The 24340-nt window shown below is 40.1% G+C and overlaps 1 protein-coding gene and 1 long non-coding RNA gene across 2 annotated transcripts in view; one reads left to right on the forward strand and one right to left on the reverse strand.

Moving 5' to 3' along the window:
- Positions 1–10764, reverse strand: part of LOC117519298 (gamma-aminobutyric acid receptor subunit gamma-3) — a 281204-nt gene extending 270440 nt beyond the window's left edge. The window contains exons 1-2 of the mRNA XM_034180629.1: positions 10455–10764; positions 10201–10340 (exon numbers count right to left, since the gene is read on the reverse strand). Of these exons, the coding sequence (XP_034036520.1) occupies positions 10201–10340; positions 10455–10501 (187 nt within the window). The 5' untranslated portion in view covers positions 10502–10764. The remainder of the gene's footprint in view (positions 1–10200; positions 10341–10454) is intronic.
- Positions 10765–15638: 4874 nt separating this feature from the next.
- On the forward strand, positions 15639–20828 carry LOC117519587. The gene is made up of 3 exons (XR_004563359.1): positions 15639–15803; positions 17142–17144; positions 20818–20828. It is a non-coding gene; the product is annotated as an uncharacterized LOC117519587 (long non-coding RNA).
- The last annotated feature ends 3512 nt before the right edge of the window (positions 20829–24340 follow it).

The raw sequence follows: 24340 nt of genomic DNA on the forward strand, positions 1-24340 counted from the left end.
TGTTGTGTAAACACAAGTGTCTGTGTCAAAAGAGTTTTCCGCTGTTTATGACCTGACATGGAAGCGCATACAAAGATGCTTTTAATAAACACACTTTGTGCCTTTGGCTCACTTGCATTTTTGCAAGTGTTTGCAAAAATGCTGGTGAGCAGGTGAGTTCACGGCTCGCAAGACTAAAAATTCTTCTGTATATTAAAAATAAATAACCCTAATAAGTCTGTGTTTGTATGTTTGATGCCCTTCACAAGTACCACTTTCCAAATTTCAGCACTTGAGCAGTTTGTGTTTTATTTTCATGCCCTCCTCTTCACAATCTGTTTTTTTTTCTCTCCACCTTCATTGCGCATCTCTGTGGCACAGAGATGGTAATATTGTAGCACACACATAAAAAAGTTGCTGCATTTTACAGTCACAGAAAACAACTGACAGCCATGAAAAATAGAAACTTTTAAAAACCACTGCAGTGATTTAAACAAGTCACATGACCGTTGTTGTCTTCAGAAAACTCACTTTGTCTTCTTCTGACCTGAGCGCTACCTAGACCTCTGTGATTAAACACTCTGGATTACAGAAATCATGGAAAAGACAAAGCTGATGGTGAGTCTACAATGAACCTGATGTACCTATCTACACTCAACAAAAATATAAACGCAACACTTTTGGTTTTGCTCCCATTTTGTACGAGATGAATTCAAAGATCTAAAACTTTTTCCACATACACAATATCACCATTTCCCTCAAATATTGTTCACAAACCAGTCTAAATCTGTGATAGTGAGCACTTCTCCTTTGTTGAGATAATCCATCCCACCTCACAGGTGTGCCATATCAAGATGCTGATTAGACACCATGATTAGTGCACAGGTGTGCCTTAGACTGCCCACAATAAAAGGCCACTCTGAAAGGTGCAGTTTTATCACACAGCACAATGCCACAGATGTCGCAAGATTTGAGGGAGCGTGCAATTGGCATGCTGACAGCAGGAATGTCAACCAGAGCTGTTGCTCGTGTATTGAATGTTCATTTCTCTACCATAAGCCGTCTCCAAAGGCGTTTCAGAGAATTTGGCAGTACATCCAACCAGCCTCACAACCGCAGACCACGTGTAACCACACCAGCCCAGGACCTCCATATCCAGCATGTTCACCTCCAAGATCGTCTGAGACCAGCCACTCGGACAGCTGCTGAAACAATCGGTTTGCATAACCAAAGAATTTCTGCACAAACTGTCAGAAACCATCTCAGGGAAGCTCATCTGCATGCTCGTCGTCCTCATCGGGGTCTCGACCTGACTCCAGTTCGTCGTCGCAACTTCGCACAGCCATTGAAGAGGAGTGGACCAACATTCCACAGGCCACAATTGACAACCTGATCAACTCTATGCGAAGGAGATGTGTTGCACTGCATGAGGCAAATGGTGGTCACACCAGCTACTGACTGGTATCCCCCCCAATAAAACAAAACTGCACCTTTCAGAGTGGCCTTTTATTGTGGGCAGTCTAAGGCACACCTGTGCACTAATCATGGTGTCTAATCAGCATCTTGATATGGCACACCTGTGAGGTGGGATGGATTATCTCAGCAAAGGAGAAGTGCTCACAATCACAGATTTAGACTGGTTTGTGAACAATATTTGAGGGAAATGGTGATATTGTGTATGTGGAAAAAGTTTTAGATCTTTGAGTTCATCTCATACAAAATGGGAGCAAAACCAAAAGTGTTGCATTTATATTTTTGTTGAGTATATATATTAAAACGTTTCACGTGAGGTGTTTTCATGTAGGTGCTGTCAGGCGCATGGGGGTGGGGGTGCACACGCACACAGAATCTAAATTGAATGTGCACTGTACATAAATTATATGGATATTATTCCTTCTTTATGTTCTCTAATGCCATATACCAACACAGTGCAGAGTAGCTACCTAAACTCTGTAAGTGAGATAGAGTATCTCGTCAATAGTTTTACATCCTCATTGAAGACAACTTTGGATGCTGTAGCTCCTCTAAAAAAGAGAGCTTTAAATCAGAAGTGCCTGACTCCGTGGTATAACTCACAAACTCGTAGCTTAAAGCAGATAACCCGTAAGTTGGAGAGGAAATGGCGTCTCACTAATTTAGAAGATCTTCACTTAGCCTGGAAAAAGAGTCTGTTGCTCTATAAAAAAGCCCTCCGTAAACCTAGGACATCTTTCTACTCATCACTAATTGAAGAAAATAAGAACAACCCCATGACTTTCTTTGCTAACAAAATTTTAACTATTAGAGAAAAAATTACTCATAACCATCCCAAAGACGTATCGTTATCTTTGGCTGCTTTCAGTGATGCCGGTATTTGGTTAGACTCTTTCTCTCCGATTGTTCTGTCTGAGTTATTTTCATTAGTTACTTCATCCAAACCATCAACATGTTTATTAGACCCCATTCCTACCAGGCTGCTCAAGGAAGCCCTACCATTATTTAATGCTTCGATCTTAAATATGATAAATCTATCTTTGTTAGTTGGCTATGTACCACAGGCTTTTAAGGTGGCAGTAATTAAACCATTACTTAAAAAGCCATCACTTGACCCAGCTATCTTAGCTAATTATAGGCCAATCTCCAACCTTCCTTTTCTCTCAAAAATTCTTGAAAGGGTAGTTGTAAAACAGCTAACTGATCATCTGCAGAGGAATGGTCTATTTGAAGAGTTTCAGTCAGGTTTTAGAATTCATCATAGTACAGAAACAGCATTAGTGAAGGTTACAAATGATCTTCTTATGGCCTCGGACAGTGGACTCATCTCTGTGCTTGTTCTGTTAGACCGCAGTGCTGCTTTTGATACTGTTGACCATAAAATTTTATTACAGAGATTAGAGCATGCCATAGGTATTAAAGGCACTGCGCTGCGGTGGTTTGAATCATATTTGTCTAATAGATTACAATTTGTTCATGTAAATGGGGAATCTTCTTCACAGACTAAAGTTAATTATGGAGTTCCACAAGGTTCTGTGCTAGGACCAATTTTATTCACTTTATACATGCTTCCCTTAGGCAGTATTATTAGACGGTATTGCTTAAATTTTCATTGTTACGCAGATGATACCCAGCTTTATCTATCCATGAAGCCAGAGGACACACACCAATTAGCTAAACTGCAGGATTGTCTTACAGACATAAAGACATGGATGACCTCTAATTTTCTGCTTTTAAACTCAGATAAAACTGAAGTTATTGTACTTGGCCCCACAAATCTTAGAAACATGGTGTCTAACCAGATCCTTACTATGGATGGCATTACCCTGACCTCTAGTAATACTGTGAGAAATGTTGTGAAAGTGTAGGTACACGGACCCACAACAGGGGGCGCAATGAACGGACAATGGAGAAAAGTAAGAACAAGTTTTACTGTTGTGAAAATAGCACAACTGATACAACAATTAGCAATTTGGAGATGTAAGCCGAAATCTGCTGGTGTCTTGTGGGCAGGCCCGAAGGTAGGAGACGTCCGTCCTAGTTGAACCGGAACCACCCAGATCTCCTCTGCCACCGAAACCCAGAAGTACTGGAACCGCCAAGTCCCGAATTCCCAGGTGGCCACTGCCTCCGCTCGTCGGATCCGGTACTGCTGGCGGGAAAGAACACAAACACACAGGGTGGGATGCGACCGCACCCGGTAGATGAGAGGGGCAAAGCCGCCTCCACCTCTTGTCACACTGAAGCAGGAAAGGTGAGTACTTATCTGAACACAGATATATGTTGCAGAGGTGATTACCTGAAACTCAAGGTGATATCTCGGCACTGAGGTGGAGACGCTGTCCTGCTGATATACCTCCGTACTGAGTGAAGTCAGCTGTGTCCAGTAATGGGTGACAGCTGTCACCCTGGCTGCTCTCATCAGGCGGCGGCGCCCTCTGGTGCCTGGAGCCCGCACTCCAGGCAGGGCGCCCTCTGGTGGTGATGGGCCAGCAGTACCTCCTCCTCAGCGGCCCACACACAACAAGAAATCTTGGAGTCATTTTTGATCAGGATATGTCATTCAAAGCCCATATTAAACAAATATGTAGGACTGCTTTTTTGCATTTACGCAATATCTCTAAAATCAGAAAGGTCTTGTCTCAGAGTGATGCTGAAAAACTAATTCATGCATTTATTTCCTCTAGGCTGGACTATTGTAATTCATTATTATCAGGTTGTCCTAAAAGTTCCCTAAAAAGCCTTCAGTTAATTCAAAATGCTGCAGCTAGAGTACTGACGGGGACTAGAAGGAGAGAGCATATCTCACCCATATTGGCCTCTCTTCATTGGCTTCCTGTTAATTCTAGAATAGAATTTAAAATTCTTCTTCTTACTTATAAGGTTTTGAATAATCAGGTCCCATCTTATCTTAGGGACCTCGTAGTACCATATCACCCCAATAGAGCGCTTCGCTCTCAGACTGCAGGCTTACTTGTAGTTCCTAGGGTTTGTAAGAGTAGAATGGGAGGCAGAGCCTTCAGCTTTCAGGCTCCTCTCCTGTGGAACCAGCTCCCAATTCAGATCAGGGAGACAGACACCCTCTCTACTTTTAAGATTAGGCTTAAAACTTTCCTTTTTGCTAAAGCTTATAGTTAGGGCTGGATCAGGTGACCCTGAACCATCCCTTAGTTATGCTGCTATAGACGTAGACTGCTGGGGGGTTCCCATGATGCACTGTTTCTTTCTCTTTTTGCTCTATATGCACCACTCTGCATTTAATCATTAGTGATCGATCTCTGCTCCCCTCCACAGCATGTCTTTTTCCTGGTTCTCTCCCTCAGCCCCAACCAGTCCCAGCAGAAGACTGCCCCTCCCTGAGCCTGGTTCTGCTGGAGGTTTCTTCCTGTTAAAAGGGAGTTTTTCCTTCCCACTGTAGCCAAGTGCTTGCTCACAGGGGGTCGTTTTGACCGTTGGGGTTTTACATAATTATTGTATGGCCTTGCCTTACAATATAAAGCGCCTTGGGGCAACTGTTTGTTGTGATTTGGCGCTATATAAAAAACTGATTGATTGATTGATTGATTGAAATGTAGAAAAAAAGATTCATATAATATTTAGCTCTCTTTGTCTTCCATGGTGACAGGTTTTTAGTTCGTTAATGCTACACATCATCAGAACAGTAACCAGGGTGCAGATTACTTGTCTGATGTGACGTGTGCTTTCAGTGACGGCAGAGCTGCACGTCTGCTTGTGCTGAACTGATTTGAGAGCTTTCAGGAACCCAGAATGAACCATCAGGCACAGGAAAAGTATGACAAAGCTCTCTGCCACAACCATTGTGTACATTTTAGGCAGTCGTGATGTGATCTGCACAGTGTTTGTGCGTCCTCCAACCCTGGAGACTCTTGAGTATTTCTCAGGTGCAGCTCCATACTTCATGGCAACCATGGAGACCATGGTGTGTAGTGTGCAACTACCAAACGTGCCTTGTCAGGTCCTGGCATACGCTGTGCATTTCTATGGCATCCTCCACGAGTTCCTGCTCCCACAAGGGATGTGGAGAGGACTCAGCCCTGTGTAACGGGGGTCTAAGTGAATGCAGGCTGAGACCAGAAACACACCACACATGCACTTTATTACGGAACCATGAAATTGTCCAGGCAGTAGTTATTTATCCACAGCTGTAAAAATTATAATGAACTCTATTCATACATAATACTTCTGATTGGTCAGTCTGTGTCTCGTGATTATATTTGATCTTGTGATAAGTATTTGATATACTGTCGATTTTGCAAGTTTTCCCGCCTACAAAGAATGGAGAGGTCTGTAATTTTTATCGTAGGTACACTTCAACTGTGAGAGACAGAAACTAAAGTCACATTATATGATTTTTAAATAATTCATTTGCATTTTATTGCATCAAATAAGTATTTGATCAGCTACCAACCAGCAACAATTCTGGCTTTCACAGATCTGAGATTTTCTATAAGAAGCCCTCCTATTCTGCACTCATTACCTGCAATAATTAACCTATTCACTATGACCAAGACCAAAGAGCTCTCTGAGGACACCAGGGACAAAACTGTAGACCTGCACAAGGCTGGGATGGACTACAGGACAACAGGCAAGCAGCTTGGTAGAAGACAACAACTGTTATGATTATTTATTAGAAAGTGGAAGAAACACAAGATGACTGTCATCCTCCCTCGGTCTGGGATTCCATGCAAGATCTCAATATGTGGGGTAAGGATGATTCTGAGAAAGCTCAGAACTACACAGGAGGACCTGGTCAATGACCTGAAGAGAGCTGGGACCACAGTCACAAAGATTACATTAGTAACACATGATGCTGTCATGGTTTAAAATCCTGCAGGGCAGCAAGGTCCCCCTGCTCAAGCCAGCACATGTCCAGGGCTGTTTGAAGTTCACCAGTGACCATCTGGATGATCCAGAGGAGGCATGGGAGAAGGTCATGTCGTCAGATGAGACCAAAATAGAGCTTTTTGGAATCAATTCCCCTCGCCGTGTTTGTCGGATGAGAACAACCCCAAGAACACCATCCCGACCGTGAAGCATGGGGGTGGAAACATCATTTATGGGGTGCTTTTCTGCAAAGGGGACAGGAGGACTGCACCATACTGAAGGGAGGATGGATGGGGTCAGTATGAGCATTGAAGATGGGTCATGGCTGGGTCTTCCAGCATGACAATGACCCCAATCACAATTCAATTTATTCAGTTTGTAGAGGACCAACTCCCAACAGCGTCGCCCCAAGGCGCATCACACAAACAACCCAAAAACAAATTAAAATAAATTAAAAGCACAATTAAAAGAGTAAAAGAAATATGAATATTAAAAGAAATAAAAACATAATAACAACAATAAAAAGCATAGTAGCAATTATGCTAATTAAATGAAATGGAGAACAAATGCATCTTCAATCTGCCTTTAAAAGTGTCCACAGCCAGGACAACTAAGTAGTGGCTCTGTAAGAAGCATTTCAAGGTCCTGCAGTGTCCTAGCCAGTCTCCAGACCTGAACTCAATAGAAAATCTTTGGAGGGAGCTGAACCTTGAAAACTGAAAGATCTGGAGAAGATCTGTATGGAGGAGTGGACCAAAATCCCTGCTGCAGTGTGCAAACGTGGTCAAGAACTACAGGAAACATCTGACCTCTGTAATTGCAAACAAATGTTTCTGTACCAAATATTATGGTCTGTTTTTCTATTGTATCAAATAGTTATTACATGCAATAAAATGCCAATTAATCATTAAAAAAAAAAACATACAATGAAATTTTCTAATTTTTTTTTAGATTCTGTCTCCCACAGTTGAAGTGCACCTGTGATATGTAAAAATTACAGACCTCTCCATTCTTCATAGGTGGGAAAACTTGCAAAAACAACAGTGGATCAAATACTTATTTTCCTCACTGTACATATCCATGTTGGCAGCAGTGGGAGCGCTGACTTTGGCTTCATCATGACAAACCCATAAATGGACAAAGAAGTGGAGCACAGGCGGCTCCGCCATGTGATGAAAGGCGCTAGAACACCCTATCTTTGAGTCTGAACCAGCTAAGCTAACAGGCTAACCTCTGTTCAAATGCTGATTAAATCACAATTTTGTGGACTTTGTAGCAGTTCTCATAGCTGCTTGCAAGGTCATAGGTCAAAGTCAGGAAAGAAGTCTTAGAAAATGAGAAAAATCCCTATATTTAACATTGAAAGAATTTTCAAAAAATCATAACTGTGAAAGAAGATCAAATTTATTTCATATTTGAGAGCATTATGTAGGATGTATCCTTTAACCGACTGAAAGTTTGATCCGGATCTGATCTGGATTGTGGACATTTTAATTTAATATTGAAAAGCCCATTTGGTGTACATTCTGCATTATATTTACATCAAACGTCCCTCAGTCACTCTCAGTTTTCTGTTACTGATTTACCTACACCACCAAAATTAGATGGAAGTTCCAGTTTTATGCCTGTTTGTCTGTCTTCCAGTTATCAGTCGGAAACCAAGTGCCAAGCAATGACAAATTGTGCATAGCAGAGATAACCAATGTTCTGTGAAAATGATCTGAAAAAGAATTCAGAACCTGAAAAAGTAAAAAAAAAAAAAAAACCTGACACCACCACAAAGAACCCGATTCAAGTGCATGAACTAAAAATATACTCCTGACATTTGATCACATCAAATTTAGCCTATGAAAAGCCACTTCTAACAGGACTCTGACCTTGAAAATGTTTTCAAGGTAAAATTTAGTGAAATAAACATTGCAAGAATGCACACTGTTGTAGTTGGCAAGAATGCATGTAAACTAATACAACGAAAGTGAAGAAACATGGCGTCTTTCAGTTTAGGAAGTGATTCGGTGGTCTCTGAATACGTTTGAAACCTAGATAGTATCACAAAAGTATTTCTCTAAGCTAACCTACAACAAAGGTCTTTCTAGGCTTCCAAATCCATCAACAAACCCACGTGACCAGATTCATGACGTCATGGGAAGTGCCGCTATTAGAAAGTAGTGTTGGGAGGAGGTTTGCACTCTACTAGCGTGGTGCTCTACTTAGTATGGTGGCAAATATTCCAGCCTGCCATGCAGGAGATCAGGATTCACTTCTCTGATGGGGAGAACAAGACTTTTTTGTTTTTTTTCACTCCCTTCATATCAACCAACATTTCTTGTATAGTACAGCAGATAACTGTAAGAATCGTTCAAATACGCTTACAAGCACCAAAATTTGGTACATATTGTAGAAAAATAACATTAGCCATTTGAATTTTCAATAGGGGGCCAAGTAGGGGTCAATTGAAGAATTGCACAGGGTCAAAATTAAAAAATGTTCCAATCATACTGAAAGTGATACCACATTATGTATCTGATGACAATGATTCCAAAAAGGTATAGTTTGGACTATCTATAACTGAATGTTCTGGAGTTATGAGGTAAAAACAGCAAGAATGATGACAAAGGTCAGTTTCAGTTTGTACAGGGGTCAAAAGTTAAAGTTGCTCCAGTTTTGGTAAAACGTGGTGCAAATTATTGGTTGAACTAATAGGATTAATAAATGGAATGGTTCTGACCGTGTTGAATGTTTGGTCTTCAAATTAAAGGTCAAACAATGTCGATGTCCATATGACTTGTGACATACGTTACCCCGTAACATGATAACTAAGCATGACACATGGTGCAGACTATTCCTTTTTAAAGTCCGACTAACTCAACCAATAATTTGCATCATGTTTTACCATAATTGGAGCAGCTATAACTTTTGACCCCTGTACAAACTGAAAGTGACCTTTGTCGCCATGCTTGCTGTTTTTACCCCATAACTATAGAACATTCAGTCACAGATAGTCCAAACTATATCTTTTTGGAATCTTTGTGATCAGACACATAATGTGGTATAGCTTTCAATATGATTGGAACATTTTTTTTTTCTTTACCCTGCAGTTATGGTTAATGCGCTTGGTTTCAGTGCAGAAGGTTCAAATCCCTCCCCTGCCACATTTCTCCATGTAATGTGGAGTTGCGTCAGGAAGGGCAACCGGCGTAAAACTTGTGCCAATTCAACATACAGATCCACCTTGGATTTTCTGTGGCGACCCCGAGTGCAAACAAGGGAGCAGCTGAAGGGACTTACTATGCAGTTCTTCAATTGACCCCTACTTGGCCCCCTGTTGAAAATTCAAATGGCTAACGTTATTTTTCTAAAATATGTACCAAAAGGTATACACAGTCAAACTCTGGTGCTTGTAACCAGACTTGAAGGATTCCTCTGCAAATATTCTGTTGACTGCTGCACAAATTCTTTCAGTTCATGCATGTGTGGAAGATTTGGGTTATTTGGGTTGTAGGGTTAAGGTTCAGGCTATCACAACACCGCCATAATAACTTACCAACATATATATTCACCGCCAATATAAGGACCCAAAAACATTTAAAACAGAGCTCAGTTTGCAAAATTCCAGAATCCCCCTTTAAGAAACAAGAGTAACATTTGCCCCACTCTCCCCCTTTTTTTTTTTATGTACATTCATATTCATGTACTGGAGTAATTTTACTACTGAGAACGAAATAATTTCGACAAAGCTACAAATAACTAACGATGACAGCAAAATACTGAAGTGAGTGATGAGTGTGGGCCGAGACACACGTGGAATTCATCAACTATACGTCATCGACAGGTGACTCACTGTCCGTCACGTCTCTGTCCAAGCACGAATTAAGTGCATTGAGTGGACAAAAAGTGATTTACCTCCAATGTCCGGGCGCAGTTTCTTGTCGTATTCTTTCAGCAGATTGTTGAGTATTTCCGTGGCGTCTGTTTGCTGGGATTTGGGAGCCAGCATTTGATTGACAGTGACGTCCTCGTAGTCCTCCTCATACTCCTGACAGCTGGACAAAAACAAAAACAAAAAAACATCTGATAAACAATCAAATACGTCCAGTCAACCAGCTTACTGTGCTTCGGTTAAAGTTAAAAAGCACATTTGTGCACTTTCCGCTCACCATGTGCGAAGAGCCAACAGAAGTAAAGGCAGTAATTTGATTGACATGTTGTCGTGAGAGTGGGCGGGCCCGATGGCCGCGCTGCTCAGTGCACGCGGAGCCCGTCACGCCGTGGGATCCAGCGGGCTTTTCCCACTCATGGTGAGGCTGTGGAGCAGCTGCTTTCAGGATGTCACACAGGAGCTTCTGTGGATCCTCGATTACGCGCAGCCGCGCGGTCCGTGCGCGAGTGCGCACACGCTCCGTGCGAGTGCTGGACGGGTCCGCGTCACTCCGCCTCAAAAAGCCCTGCAGGCTGCAGAGTGTCCACGGACACGGGTGTCACACCACAAAGGCGACTGATGGAGAGAGTGCAAAAAAAAAAAAAAAAAAGCAGAATGTCTCAAACATGCTGTCAGTCTGAGAGCTTCATTCAGACATGAACAAGATGGGAAAGCTTTAAGTATTGTCTGTTTTAGACAATAAAGACAAAACAAGAATGTCCAAAAAACAAAAACTGGTTGTTTTACAATGTCACAAGAAAGTATAGAAGAATTCTGGAATCCCGAAAGTAACACATTCTCATGTGTACACTGGCTGTCCACAGAACCGCCAAGAACAGAACACCTTGACCAGTTCTACCAGAAGACTCACTGGGTTAATAAAATAATGTATTACAGAATTGAATACAAAGTTGCAGATTTAGTTTGGGCTCAGTCCCTGTCACGACTGATGGATTAGCCGGGAGGATCTGGAATCCTGCCGATGGAGGAGGTAGGGGGTAGGGGGAGCCCGTCCACCCGTGGCAGACAAGCGACTAGCTGGTGGCGGTGGAGTAGCAGAGGGCACATCAAGTGGATAACTGAAAAGAGATGAGTGAGACGTTCAAGCTTAAAGGATGTGGCTGCGTCTTATTGGTTTGTTGTGATAATTAATGGTAGTGTTCGATAGCAGGCAAAGGCTATTCGCCCAACCGTTGGGCAGATAAATATAATGTCTTACCTTATTCACCCAACCCTGATCGTGAATTAGACACGTTTTGTGCATCTAAACTACGTTTTTTACACCATTTTTTAAGGCTCTATTGCGGCGTGAAAAGCGGGGTATGTTTGACACATTTAACAGCGCCATCTTTAATTACTGTGAAAAAAACACCACAATGGATGAAAGCAGACAAACTTCATAAGCATTTTGAACGGAAGCCTGTTAATGATGACAAAACAGTTTTTATGAACAAATTGCTGCTTGTTGGCTGTAAGATGGTGTTAGTTTGACACAGTTCCCTGGGTGTGATGAGCCAAACAGAACCGCTTTAGATCACAGCCCCTCCATGGGCTGCGAACCCTCCCGCAGCCAGTGAGAAAATATCCGCCTTTTTTCCTCCCCCCCACATTGAAACCAGAAGTGAACTTACAAGCGCTCTCATTGATCGTTTGTGGTTGGTCGTATATATGCTTGTGTATTTACTTTATTGAACCAACGGTTGGGTGTATAGCCACTCCATACATATCTGTGCTAATTCCTTATTTTATGTTAGTTGTCAAGTATTTGTTCCATCATGCATGCGCAAGTTTCAGATAAAGGGAGGGCTCCCCCTGTCTGTGGAGAACCAGTAAGATTGCGATTATGAGACTAAACTACGCCCACTGTAACGCCCACATTGTCTTGTATAAAGGTACTGTGTCAGCCATGTTCGTCGTCTTCCACGAGATGGAGTCCGTCTGTGGAGACCCAGGCCTGATTTTCAACGTGACTTTCAATAAATTCAGACTGAGGAATATAACGATTTTGTTCTTTGTAAGAGGCAGTATGTTACATAAAGAACCGGGAGAAAGTATCGTAGTATCCATTGAGGATAAAGCAGCCTAATCTTTTAGTCTACTCTGCTTAATTAGTCGACTAAAGTTAGTCACCCAACATTATCCATCTAAGTTCTGTTTCACATCAACATCATTTTATGTTAGTCAATCATTTTCACTCATAGCAGCCTCACGAGTGCCGTTGCCAAGAAACGCATCCAATGCATGACAGTTTTGCTTACTTCCAGTTTGGTTCGTCCGTTTGCTACAAACATGGCAGAGTCTTCTGTAGCAGAAGAGAAATGCTCATGGCCTTGGCGTCCATAAACATCAATGGATTATTGTGGTCCCGGAACATGCGCTCCGGCCATAAGTCTCTCCTTCATTCCTCCTCTATGAAGTGGTGGTACATGATAGCTGCCTTTTTTGAGGTAAGACACTGAAGTTTTGTGGGCTAACATAAGATTAGCCTTCTCTGTACCAGCCTAAAACCTTTAGTCGGGTAACGCAAAACTTTAACCAACTAAGTGCTTTATGCAACAACTAACGTCCAAAGGTGAGTCAACTACATGAGTTTATTCCACTAAACAAGATTAGACTGCTTTATGAAAGGATTGTGACATCTGTAGCTCATTTCCTGGACACTTCTGTCTGTGGTTGCTCTTGATGCACTGACTCCACCTTCAGTTGACTCCTTGTGAAGCTCCCCCAAGTTCTTGAATAGGCTTTGTTCGACAATCTTCTCAAGGAAGTCATTACTGTTGTTTGTGCATCTTTTCCAACCACAGGTTCTACATTGGGTAGTGTCTATAAAATAGGTAGCTGACATATTTCAAGGGTTGTAATCAATTATGCAAAGTTTCTATGATGACTTTCAATGAATGTGCAAGAAATTAAAATGAGCAAGTTGTATGAATAACTGTAGTTATTATCTGGTACATTTAGTTGATGTTGTGTTTTACAACTCGCAAGGATGAGCTATTTTCTTTGTTCAGAGCTTGTCTGGTTACCAGGGACTGATTAACGGTGACATCAATGTCCATTGTTCACTGTGTTTTACCTAATATGTCTAATTTCTCCAAAAATATTAATCCTATCAACTTTCTGTTTTTGCTGTGTTCATCATTGGCACAAAATACATAAGCATACCAAATGGCAAATATCAACTCTCCCCAGTTTCTCTGTGATCAAAGTTGCATGCATGTATGCACATACGCACGTACACAGAGGCCACTTCACTTTTAATATATAGATTTTCTTAACATTTTGTAAATACCATAAACAAGATACCATATTTTTTGTCTCCAGGCAGATCACACAACATCATACTAGCTTTGCAGCATATATGTTTTTATGTATATATGTTTTTATGTATGCCCACGTGACGACCACAAGCAGACACATGCGCATCACAGTGGGCAGTTCCCCAGCCATGACGTCCAGAACCAGAGATCTCAACAGCTGCTCCTGTCGGCGGCCACACCTTCTGTCAGTTTAGCACACACACCAATGTGTCACTGTGTCTGTTTGCAAAGCCACACTCTGGGGGGCATTTAGACAAATTTCACATCCAGCTCGACAGTGATCATCTGCTGACTGTTGTCGTGCTAATAGTGCAAATGGTCACAAAGCGAGCAGTGTTAGATGTTCGTGTGTGTCAGCTGGAATTTGGCTGACACCTGCCACGAGAGGGTACGATGGGGTCTCATAGCGCACCGTTGAAAATAACAGAGGAACAACCTGAGCTTTTAGCATGATTACATAAAACAAACACAATAACATCTAAAAACCCAGATAATATATTCACAAGAGTTTTAAGCACAATATACAATTTATGTTTATGTTGCAGTGTTTATGCTGTTGTCCACGTGCAGCGGTTAAAGTGCAGCCTTATCAGAGTGTTTCAATGCAGTTCTCAGTGTTAATGACATCTCGTAGAACGGCAAACTCTTCGAAGTTTTACGAGATTTTGCGAGATTTAAAACCTCAACAGGGGGAATGGAACAACTTCCCTTATATTATCTAACAGCTGAATGAGAATAGCCTTTTGTGTCAGACATATACTCAACAAAAATATAAACGCAACACTTTTGGTTTTGCTCCCATTTTGTATGAGATGAACTCAAAGATCTAAAACTTTTTCCACATACACAATATCACCATTTCCCTCAAATATTGTTCACAAACCAGTCTAAATCTGTGATAGTGAGCACTTCCCCTTTGCTGAGATAATCCATCCCACCTCACAGGTGTGCCATATCAAGATGTTGATTAGACACCATGATTAGTGCACAGGTGTGCCTTAGACTGCCCACAATAAAAGGCCACTCTGAAAGGTGCAGTTTTGTTTTATTGGGGGGGGATACCAGTCAGTATCTGGTGTGACCACCATTTGCCTCATGCAGTGCAACACATCTCCTTCACATCATCCGTGAAGAGAACACCTCTCCAACGTGCCAAACACCAGCGAATGTGAGCATTTGCCCACTCAAGTCGGTTACGACGATGAACTGGAGTTAGGTCGAGACCCCGATGAGGACGACGAGCATGCAGATGAGCTTCCCTGAGACGGTTTCTGACAGTTTGTGCAGAAATTCTTTGGTTATGCAAACCGATTGTTTCAGCAGCTGTCCGAGTGGCTGGTCTCAGACGATCTTGGAGGTGAACATGCTGGATGTGGAGGTCCTGGGCTGGTGTGGTTACACGTGGTCTGCGGTTGTGAGGCTGGTTGGATGTACTGCCAAATTCTCTGAAACGCCTTTGGAGACGGCTTATGGTAGAGAAATGAACATTCAATACGCGAGCAACAGCTCTGGTTGACATTCCTGCTGTCAGCATGCCAATTGCATGCTCCCTCAAATCTTGCGACATCTGTGGCATTGTGCTGTGTGATAAAACTGCACCTTTCAGAGTGGCCTTTTATTGTGGGCAGTCTAAGGCACACCTGTGCACTAATCATGGTGTCTAATCAGCATCTTGATATGGCACACCTGTGAGGTGGGATGGATTATCTCAGCAAAGGAGAAGTGCTCACTATCACAGATTTAGACTGGTTTGTGAACAATATTTGAGGGAAATGGTGATATTGTGTATGTGGAAAAAGTTTTAGATCTTTGAGTTCATCTCATACAAAATGGGAGCAAAACCAAAAGTGTTGCATTTATATTTTTGTTGAGTATATAAAGACTGAAGTTAAGTTGTATTGAAAGTTCTCTGGAATATAAGGATTTTGAGCATAATCATGGTATTTCATAAAATGTCAGTAGCCACAAGAAGCAAAATGACAGAAAAAGTAATGTTTAGATAGGTTATTTTTGTACAAGCTAATTTAAACTCATTACCAGGTGTTTTTCCTCCAAAAGGGCATTTATAGTCCCCCTCTACGTTCAAGTCAACCTTTCATGAATATTCTTTGAGACAGCACTCTGTGAACAGCCTTTTCAGCCATGACCTTCTGTGGTTTACCCTCCTTCTGTGTCTTCTGGACAACTGTCAAGTCAGGAGTCTTCCCCATGATAGTGGTTGTGTGTACTGAACCAGACTAAGAGATTCATGGTATTTATACTGCATAGTGAGCTGCTCAAACTTGTTATGAAATATTCTAATATTTTAAGATACCTTTTTTCCTGTTTTTGGAGCTGTAAGCTGTAATTATAAATATAAGTATAACACAATGTTAAAATGCCCTCAGTCGTATGAGGACTGTGTTCTTTATTATTTGGAGTTATTTAATTAATTATTAAGATCCTATTGTCTTACGTACAATTTGTACATGTTCAAATCAAATCATCATTTGTTCATATTGTGCAAATCAAGGAATATTTGTAGATCACCCTTTGCACATGTTAATGAGACAAATTTAACTCCATAGGAAGTTAGCTTTGATTTAGCAAAATTTAGCGTGCAAGCTAACGTCCGCAAAATGTCTTGGAAATGACTCCAGAGGTGTTATCTGGTTACAAAAACAGGGTTTTCAGTTTTAGAAGTGTTTATTTCTTGGTAGCTCTTACATAATATCCCAGAAATGGTTTTAGCAAATGGCTACACCAGGAAGTGACGTCACCTTCCACCAGCATTTGCACTTTCTCCGTCGACTCCGACTGTTTGGTGTATGTAGGAATATTATGCTGATTTTCTACAGAGCAACGATTGAGTCCGTGTTACGGTATGGTATTACTAGCTGGTTTTGTAATTTAACGGTTAAATCAAAAACTCAAATATTAAATCTGATTAAGATAGCTGGCAAAATCATGGGTATGGTGGTACCTGTAACTCCCCAAGAGTTGTTTGAACAGGCAGTTCTCAGATGTGCTGACAATATTTTAACAGATGAGTCTCATGTTCTGCACTCTGAATATACTTTACTTAACTCAGGAAGGAGGTACAGGGTTCCTCTTTGTAAATATAATCGATATAAATATTAATTTATTCCATTATCAGTGAAGCTCATAAATCTGCAGATAGTTCAGGGAAGATAGCTTAAGGGTATGAATTGCAGAATTTGCACAAGGATGTTAATAATGTTGTGTATTTATATTTTATCCTTTGACTTACTGTGTTGTTTTTAATGTATGGGTGCTATGTATTGGATGTGTTGTTGTGTAGCAGACTCTGTCCAAGGCAAATTTCTCCTTAGGGAGACAAATAAAGACACTTTGACTTTGACTTGCTAACCTCTGCGAAATGTCTTGTAAATAAGTTCAGCGGTGCTATTAGGTTTCAAAAACATCGTCTTCAGTTTTAGAAGTGTTTATTTCTCGTTAGCTTTTAAATAATATATGAGAAATGTGTATAAACACACAAAACAAAGCAGTTTTGAAGAAACCAGCGACTGACGCCATGGTGCAGCTCTACTCTGATTGGCTGTCACCCACATTGGTCAAAAACTAAATGGATCAGATTGTATGAGAATGTGACTTTTTACACTCTTAAAATACATGGTTAGCCATCTTTGAACTTGTCCAAGGTCTGTGTCTCTGTGAATTTCAAGAGTTTGGCAGTAATAGGACTGGACTTATGCACAGAAGGACGGACGGACGGACAAAAAGCCTTCACAATACCCGATGGCCATATTTGATGGCCATGGGTAAAAATGAAAAATAGTGTAAATAAAAAATGCTTGAAACATTTTATTTTATATGTAATGAGTCTAGAATATATAATATTTTCACGCTGAAATATGTGACAGAAAATATTGACGTTTTTTGTTAATTTTATTTTTTATGCCCTTTTAGGCTCATGGGGGAGCTGGAGCCTATCCTAGTGGTCTTTGGGCAAGAGGCAGTTACACTCTGGGCAAGCTATCAGTCTATCACAATGCCACATATTGACAGACAAACACATTCACACCTACGGTCAATTTTGAGAAACTAATTCACCTACGGTAATATGCACATCTTTGGAAGTGGGAGGAGCCAGAGCATCCAAAGGAAACCCATGCAAACACGGGGAGAACATGCAAACTCCACACAAAAAGGACACCAGTGATCCCAGGACCTTATTGCTGTGAGGCAACAGTGTTAACCACTAAGCCATCAACCTTTTTCATGAAGTTCAAATTTTTTTAAGAGGCATTTAAAATTAATGCTTAGTTTAGGGGGTGGTGGCCAAGTGGTTAGTGCACTTGGTTTCAGTTCAGAAGGTTCTGGGTTCAAATCCCACCCCTGCCAAATTTCTCCATGTAATGTGGAGTTGCGTCAGGAAGGGCATCCGGCGTAAAACCTGTGCCATTTCAACATGCAGATCCACCTTGGATTTGCTGTGGCGACCCCGAGTGCAAACAAGGGAGCAGCCGAAGGGACTTACTATGTAAAATTAATGCTTACTCAGTGTGCTTTTGGTTTTGTTTTACTGTCCCCCTTTTGAGTTTGGGGAGTGAAAGCTGGCCTGTCTGATCTGATCCAACAGATGGATCTCCTTCTTATATCGTGGTAGCTGGTACGACACCTTCAGTGATCAAGTGGAGTCCAAGCATCTATTAGTCAGGGTTGCTTTTGTGGCAAAAAGATGGGGGCTACACAGTATTAGGCAGATGGTTGCAACATTATGCCTCATCAGCACATCAGACAAGGGGATAAAAATATATTAATAAATTAGGAAGGACACCAAAATAACTGAAATTTTGGAAATTGTAGAAACATCACAGCATCACACCAAAAAGTGTCTGCTCATTATCATACCACTGTTTAATTGTCTATGGCATCACGTCATTGTTAGCAGTTTGCCTATTGACTACCATATGCACAGCAACTCGTCACACTGGCCTTGTCTGGAGTAGTCACCTGGATCAGACTGCTGTCCAGCCACAGTTGCTCAGCCGATACATGCTACTGCCAAGTCCTATATAGAACTTTACATATGTTCACTCACACACCTAGTCCTAGGCTTTGGAAAACCTTTGGCATATACTCTGTAAAATGCAGTGAGTAAATAAATCCAGAAATTAGTCCATCTCTTTTAGTTTAGCAGGATCACTATGTCTGTCAAAATAAAAGTAAGTCCCTTTGGCTGCTCCTTGTTTTCACTCAAAATCGCCAGAACAAGGATCTTCCAAACGGGAAAAAACAGACTTAACCACTTGGCCACCATCCCTGTCATGGCTGGCAAAATAACACATTCATTTAGATTAATTAATCGCTGCACGTTTTAACGTGTTAAATTTTAAAATCTCAATTAATTACACTTTCATCAGTTTTGTTTCGATGTCACTGACTTGCTCTGTTAAGCCCCCTTTCACAGGATGGCGTCCATTAAGCGCCCCTTGTGCATCCTAAAAATGGCCAAGATGCATAAAGGACATAGAATGGGTGAAAAACATGCTTCCGTGTAAATGCCTTTGGTTGTTTTGATTGTTTCTATGTTCTAAAACGGAATTTTGGGTCTTTTTTTGGTTTTCTATGAGTGACCTATATGTCCTCTCTTCTTCCTCCGTGCTTCCATCGGTGATCATAGGCAATCAAATGGTGCATGAAAATTACAACAAACAGCCCAAATCATTGTTCATACATTGAGTGTCCATGAGCAATCCCCAAATGACCTAGGCATTCCCCATGCCTCTCTTGTGCCTCCGCTGTGCCTTCTTTGAACATCCCTCACCCTTTGGGGGGGGGGGGTTCATCCGCTGAGCTTTAGTTTTGAACATGCTCAATAATTTTCAGTGACGATCACATTCTCTCTGCTTCCACTGAGTGTCCCCTGAATGACCTGGGCATCTCTTGTGCCTCCCTTGAGTTTTCAACTGCGTCCTCACACATTTGGTGAACACTCAAAGGAAGCACAAGGAACCTCACCCTGTACCGCTTACTCCAATTAAGGATCATGGGGGGCTGGAGCAAAGGTGGTTTAAATAAACAATGTTTCTGAGAAAAGTTTCCAAAGGCCTTTGGGAACTTTTTTGCATGGTTTAATCAACAGCACCAGACCAGAAGTGCTTTTTTATAGCACCAAGAAAAAATAAGGCTGTCAGCACATCCACAGGGCACAGATTAACTCTATGTTGTTCTCCGACATGAGGAATTAAAGAGCATAATGTTTCCTCCTGGTCAGCAACACACATAGATGAAATACTTATTAAATATTTTTCATACCAAGTAACTTGCTTTAATAACTGTCATTGTTACATCTCAAATCAAATGTAGTGGGGTGGCATAGCATGGATAAAAGCATGGAATTTGGCACACATCATATTCTAAATTAATGTTTATTTTCAGATATGGAGCTATTCTGGAACTGACCTCTATTAAGCTACAGGGATCCAGAAAGAATTACACAGGGTCAAAATTTAAAAATTCTCCAATCATGTTGAAAACTACACCACATTATTTGTCTGATCATAACAATTACAGAAAGTTATAGTTTGGACTATCTATGACTGAATGTTCTGGAGTTATGGGGTAAAAATGGCAAAACTGGTGACAAAGTTCAGTTTCATTTTGTACAGGGGTCAAAAGTTAAAGTTGCTCCAATTTGGGTAAAAAAAATGATGCAAATTATTGGTTGAAATAAAAGGATTAATAAATGGAATAGTTTGACTGTGCTGAATGTTTGGTCTCCAAAGTAAAGGTCAAACGTCAACATCCATTGGATTCTATGACGTATGACATATGTTACCCCGTAACATGATAACTGAGCATGACAGATGGTGCAAACTATTCTTTTTGAAATGCTATTAACTCAACCAATAATTTGCATAATTTTTTACAAAAGTTGGAGCACCTTTAACTTTTGACCCCTGTACAAACTGAAACTGACCTTTGTCACCATTTTTGCTGTTTGTACCCCATAACTCCATGGAATTCAGACATATGTCACAGAGATAGCCCATCCCATCAGAACTGAAGATTATTCAAAGCCCCCTCCCCTCAAGTAGACACACACATACACACACTTTCCCAGTAGCACAGGATTACAGCTGTATTCCAAAATTATAAAAATGAAAACCCTGATATGCAAAGTAAAAATCACTCCATCACTCCACCACTTTTAAAATACATTTTGTAGTACAGCAATAAATCCTGTTCAGTATGTTCATGATGGCCCATTTTTGCAAAGTTCACAGAGTGCACAGTTTATTATACATTAAAAAGAGTGAGTTTCTTCATTGTTTTTGTGTTTCCGAGAGCCTGTGTATGTTTTGCAATTTGAAGGGTGATATTTTCAAATATATATATATATATATATATATATATATATATATATATATATATATATATATATATATATATATATATATATATACACACACACACACAGGCAGTTAAATGCAATTAATTTAGATTGCTTAATTGCAAACCTTGTAATTAATTATATTTTTTAATTGCCTGATAGAACAAATGATTACACAAAAACAACACAATCACGAGGATAAGCTGATTGAACATTTGTGAAGTTTGATGCACCACATCAATCCATAGAGCAAGACTGTTTTGCACGTATAGCATATAGGTGATGTAACACAGTGGTAAACATACCACCGTCCATACATACCACCAGCTTTTTTGAAATGTGTTGCATGCATCCACTTCAAAATGAGCGAATATTTGCACAAAAACAATAAAGTTTATCAGTTTGAACATTAAATATTTTGTCTTTGTGGTGTATTCAGTTGAATATAGGTTGAAGAGGATTTGCAAATCATTGGATTCTGTTTTTATTTACATTTTACACAATGTCCCAACTTCATTGGAATTGGGGTTGTATGTAGACAGGTGTCTGTCTTTCCAAATCATGTCCAATCAACTGAGGTTATCCCAGGTGGACTCCAATTAAGCTGTAGAAACATCTCAAGGATGACAAGTGGAAACAGGATGCACCTGAGGTAAATTTTGAGCTTCATCGTAAAGGTTGTGAATACTTATGTACATGTGATTTCTTTGTTTGTTTGTTTTTTGTTTGTTTTTTTGCGTTTAATAAATTGGCAGAAATCTTTAAAAAAAAACATTTTTCACATTGTCATTATGGGGTATTGTGTCTAGAAGTTTGAGGGGAAAAATTTTATTTACTCCATTTTGGAATAAGACTGTAAAAACAAAATGTGGAAAAAGTGCAGGTGTACTGTACCTGTCTGCCACTTACTGGACATGTCTGGGCTTGTTGCAGGGATCAGTCTTCTCATCATATGCATGATGGGAATTAGGAACAACTGTGGTTGAAGTTATGTAACTTAAAATGTTTGTTTTGTTCCCACTTTGATATCAAAAGCCTAGATCTGATGGTCACCAAGGCCAGTGCTGCTTGTACTCTAAAATACTATGATTTAAGTCATTCAATGTTGTAAAGAAGAACTGCATACATACACTTTCATAATTCTGCTGAAAAGGATGCTCACATTTCTTTGTGCGCACACAATTTTAGTCGTGATTCTTCTTCTTCTTTGTTTTTTTGTTTTTTTGAAGTACACAAAGTCAGTGCATGGCATCTTGGGCTACATTGTCAGAATGAATTTTTAGGCGCCTATTTGAAGTTCATGTTGGACTGTTGACCTCAAAGCACCGAACACCGAAATGTAAGCCCCTTTTTTGTTGTTTATAAATTCATAAACTATCAAATGACAAATAATGAATGTTTTTACATTCCTTCAATGGAACAAATATTTAATTTGGTGAAAGCTGGAACTTACCCTTCCATCTTTCACTTCATGAAATATTCATACCACTGAACTCAAAAACATTCATTATTTGTATAATGAAATGAAGTTGACCATACAAAGCATGAAATATCTTAAGCTGATACTGTCTACACTGAAACAGAATTCAAAGATAGGTTCACTGCTGTTCTTGTTTTTTTTTTTTATTTGTTTTTATCCATATTCCAACTTTTTCTGAGTTGTGATTGTATAACTATTGTGTGCAGAAGTTGTGTAAATAAGTAAATATGTGTGTACATGTTGTGTAGTTAAGTGTGTGTGTGTGTGTGTGTATATATATATATATATATATATATATATATATATATATATATATATATATATATTGTGTGTGTATATTTTGTATAAATGTGTACATGTTGCGTAAGTAACAGTGTGTATATGTTGTATATAATAGTGTACGTATACAAGTTGTATATATAATAGCATGTATATATTTTGTGTAATTAACAGTGTGTGCATGTTGTGGAATTAGTAGTCTGACCCTGTGAAACTGATCCACCTTTTATTGGTGATGTTGTAGCTCTCTGCTGTCTCCCTCTGCTGGATCATGAGACCAATGCACATTAGAATCAGCACGGAGGATTTTTAATGTTCACATAAATCAACAATAGAAAACAGTTTGATTTTCCTCACATTAACATTTGTGACATAGTAAAGTAAATACATTTTTTAAGCCCTTCTCTAATGTCCATATGAAATGTCACACTGTTTTTCATAAACACTTTTTGGTGTTTATGAATCTTTTTCTTCACAGAGACAAAACAATAAAATAAAAATAAATAAATAATAATAAGCTTTGTGAAGTGGGTGTATATATTATCATATCAAGTGTGATTTGGGGATGAGCTGATCACAATGTTATAATACTCTTTGGAGTAATAGACTTTGTGCATGTCCCCATCATGGTGGAGATTAGAGTTGAGATGATTACAAATCCTGCCATTGGAAAAGGCAGAGGAGGAGCCTAGCCCCAGGCCATGGACAGGGACCAACTGGTGGTGGTGGGTTTGATCATCTTGTCTGCAATCTGTAAACAGAGGAGAGTGTGAACATTGACATTTTAAGAAATGTGTGTGGTTCCTATTGGTTGAGAGCTGCTGATGAATGGGGAAAATCTGATTCCATGATTCTGGGTGAATACTTCAAGATCTGCAACTTCTGGTTGAGGGGAATAGACTCTAATCTGCTTCACACTGTGGAATCCAGAGAGAAACACAAGCACCAATGGAGTTAGGACCTATAACGGACTTACTTCTTCTCTTAATAAATTAATATCCAACCCCTCTTTTTAGTGGACTGTTATCAGACGAGTGGGATGCTCAAGACTGGTAGGTGAACAAGTAGTAGTAAAAAGAAAAGGTATGTAGGGGGAAACCAGCCTCCTCTGTTGGCCAGAACAAGTACAAGACAAGATGTGTACTGTCTGCTGCCCAGTCATCTGGGGACAGATGTCCAAAAATAGGGCCTGTCCCCAGAGAATGGGGACATCTAGGGCCTCATGTACAAAGACTTGCATTGACTTTTTACTAAAAGTTGGCGTACACCAAAACCCTGAATCAGGCATAAGCACAAATATATTCAGATGTATCAAAGTGTGCATAGAATCAGAATCAGAATCGCCTTTATTGTCATTGTAATTTGCATTACAACGAGATTTGAGTGCAACTCCAAAAAGATACTTTCCGTGGTGCGAGTAATTTTTAGCCAAATAAAAGATAGTGAAATTTAACGGTAAATTATTCAGAGTATATGCACAACTACTATAAACATAAGGTGAAATAAAATAAAATAAAATGTGGACCAAGTAAAATGTAAAACAAGAATTATATACAACTGTGGAATCATATTGCACGGGAAAATTGCACATCGTTTACAGATATTGCACAAGAAACTTGAAGGTGCAGATTAGAGTGATTTGTTGTTGTTCAGAGCAGTGATCGCTCTGGGGAGAAAGCTGTCCC

Source organism: Thalassophryne amazonica, chromosome 10 (assembly GCF_902500255.1).
Source record: "Thalassophryne amazonica chromosome 10, fThaAma1.1, whole genome shotgun sequence".
Lineage (NCBI taxonomy): Eukaryota > Metazoa > Chordata > Actinopteri > Batrachoidiformes > Batrachoididae > Thalassophryne > Thalassophryne amazonica.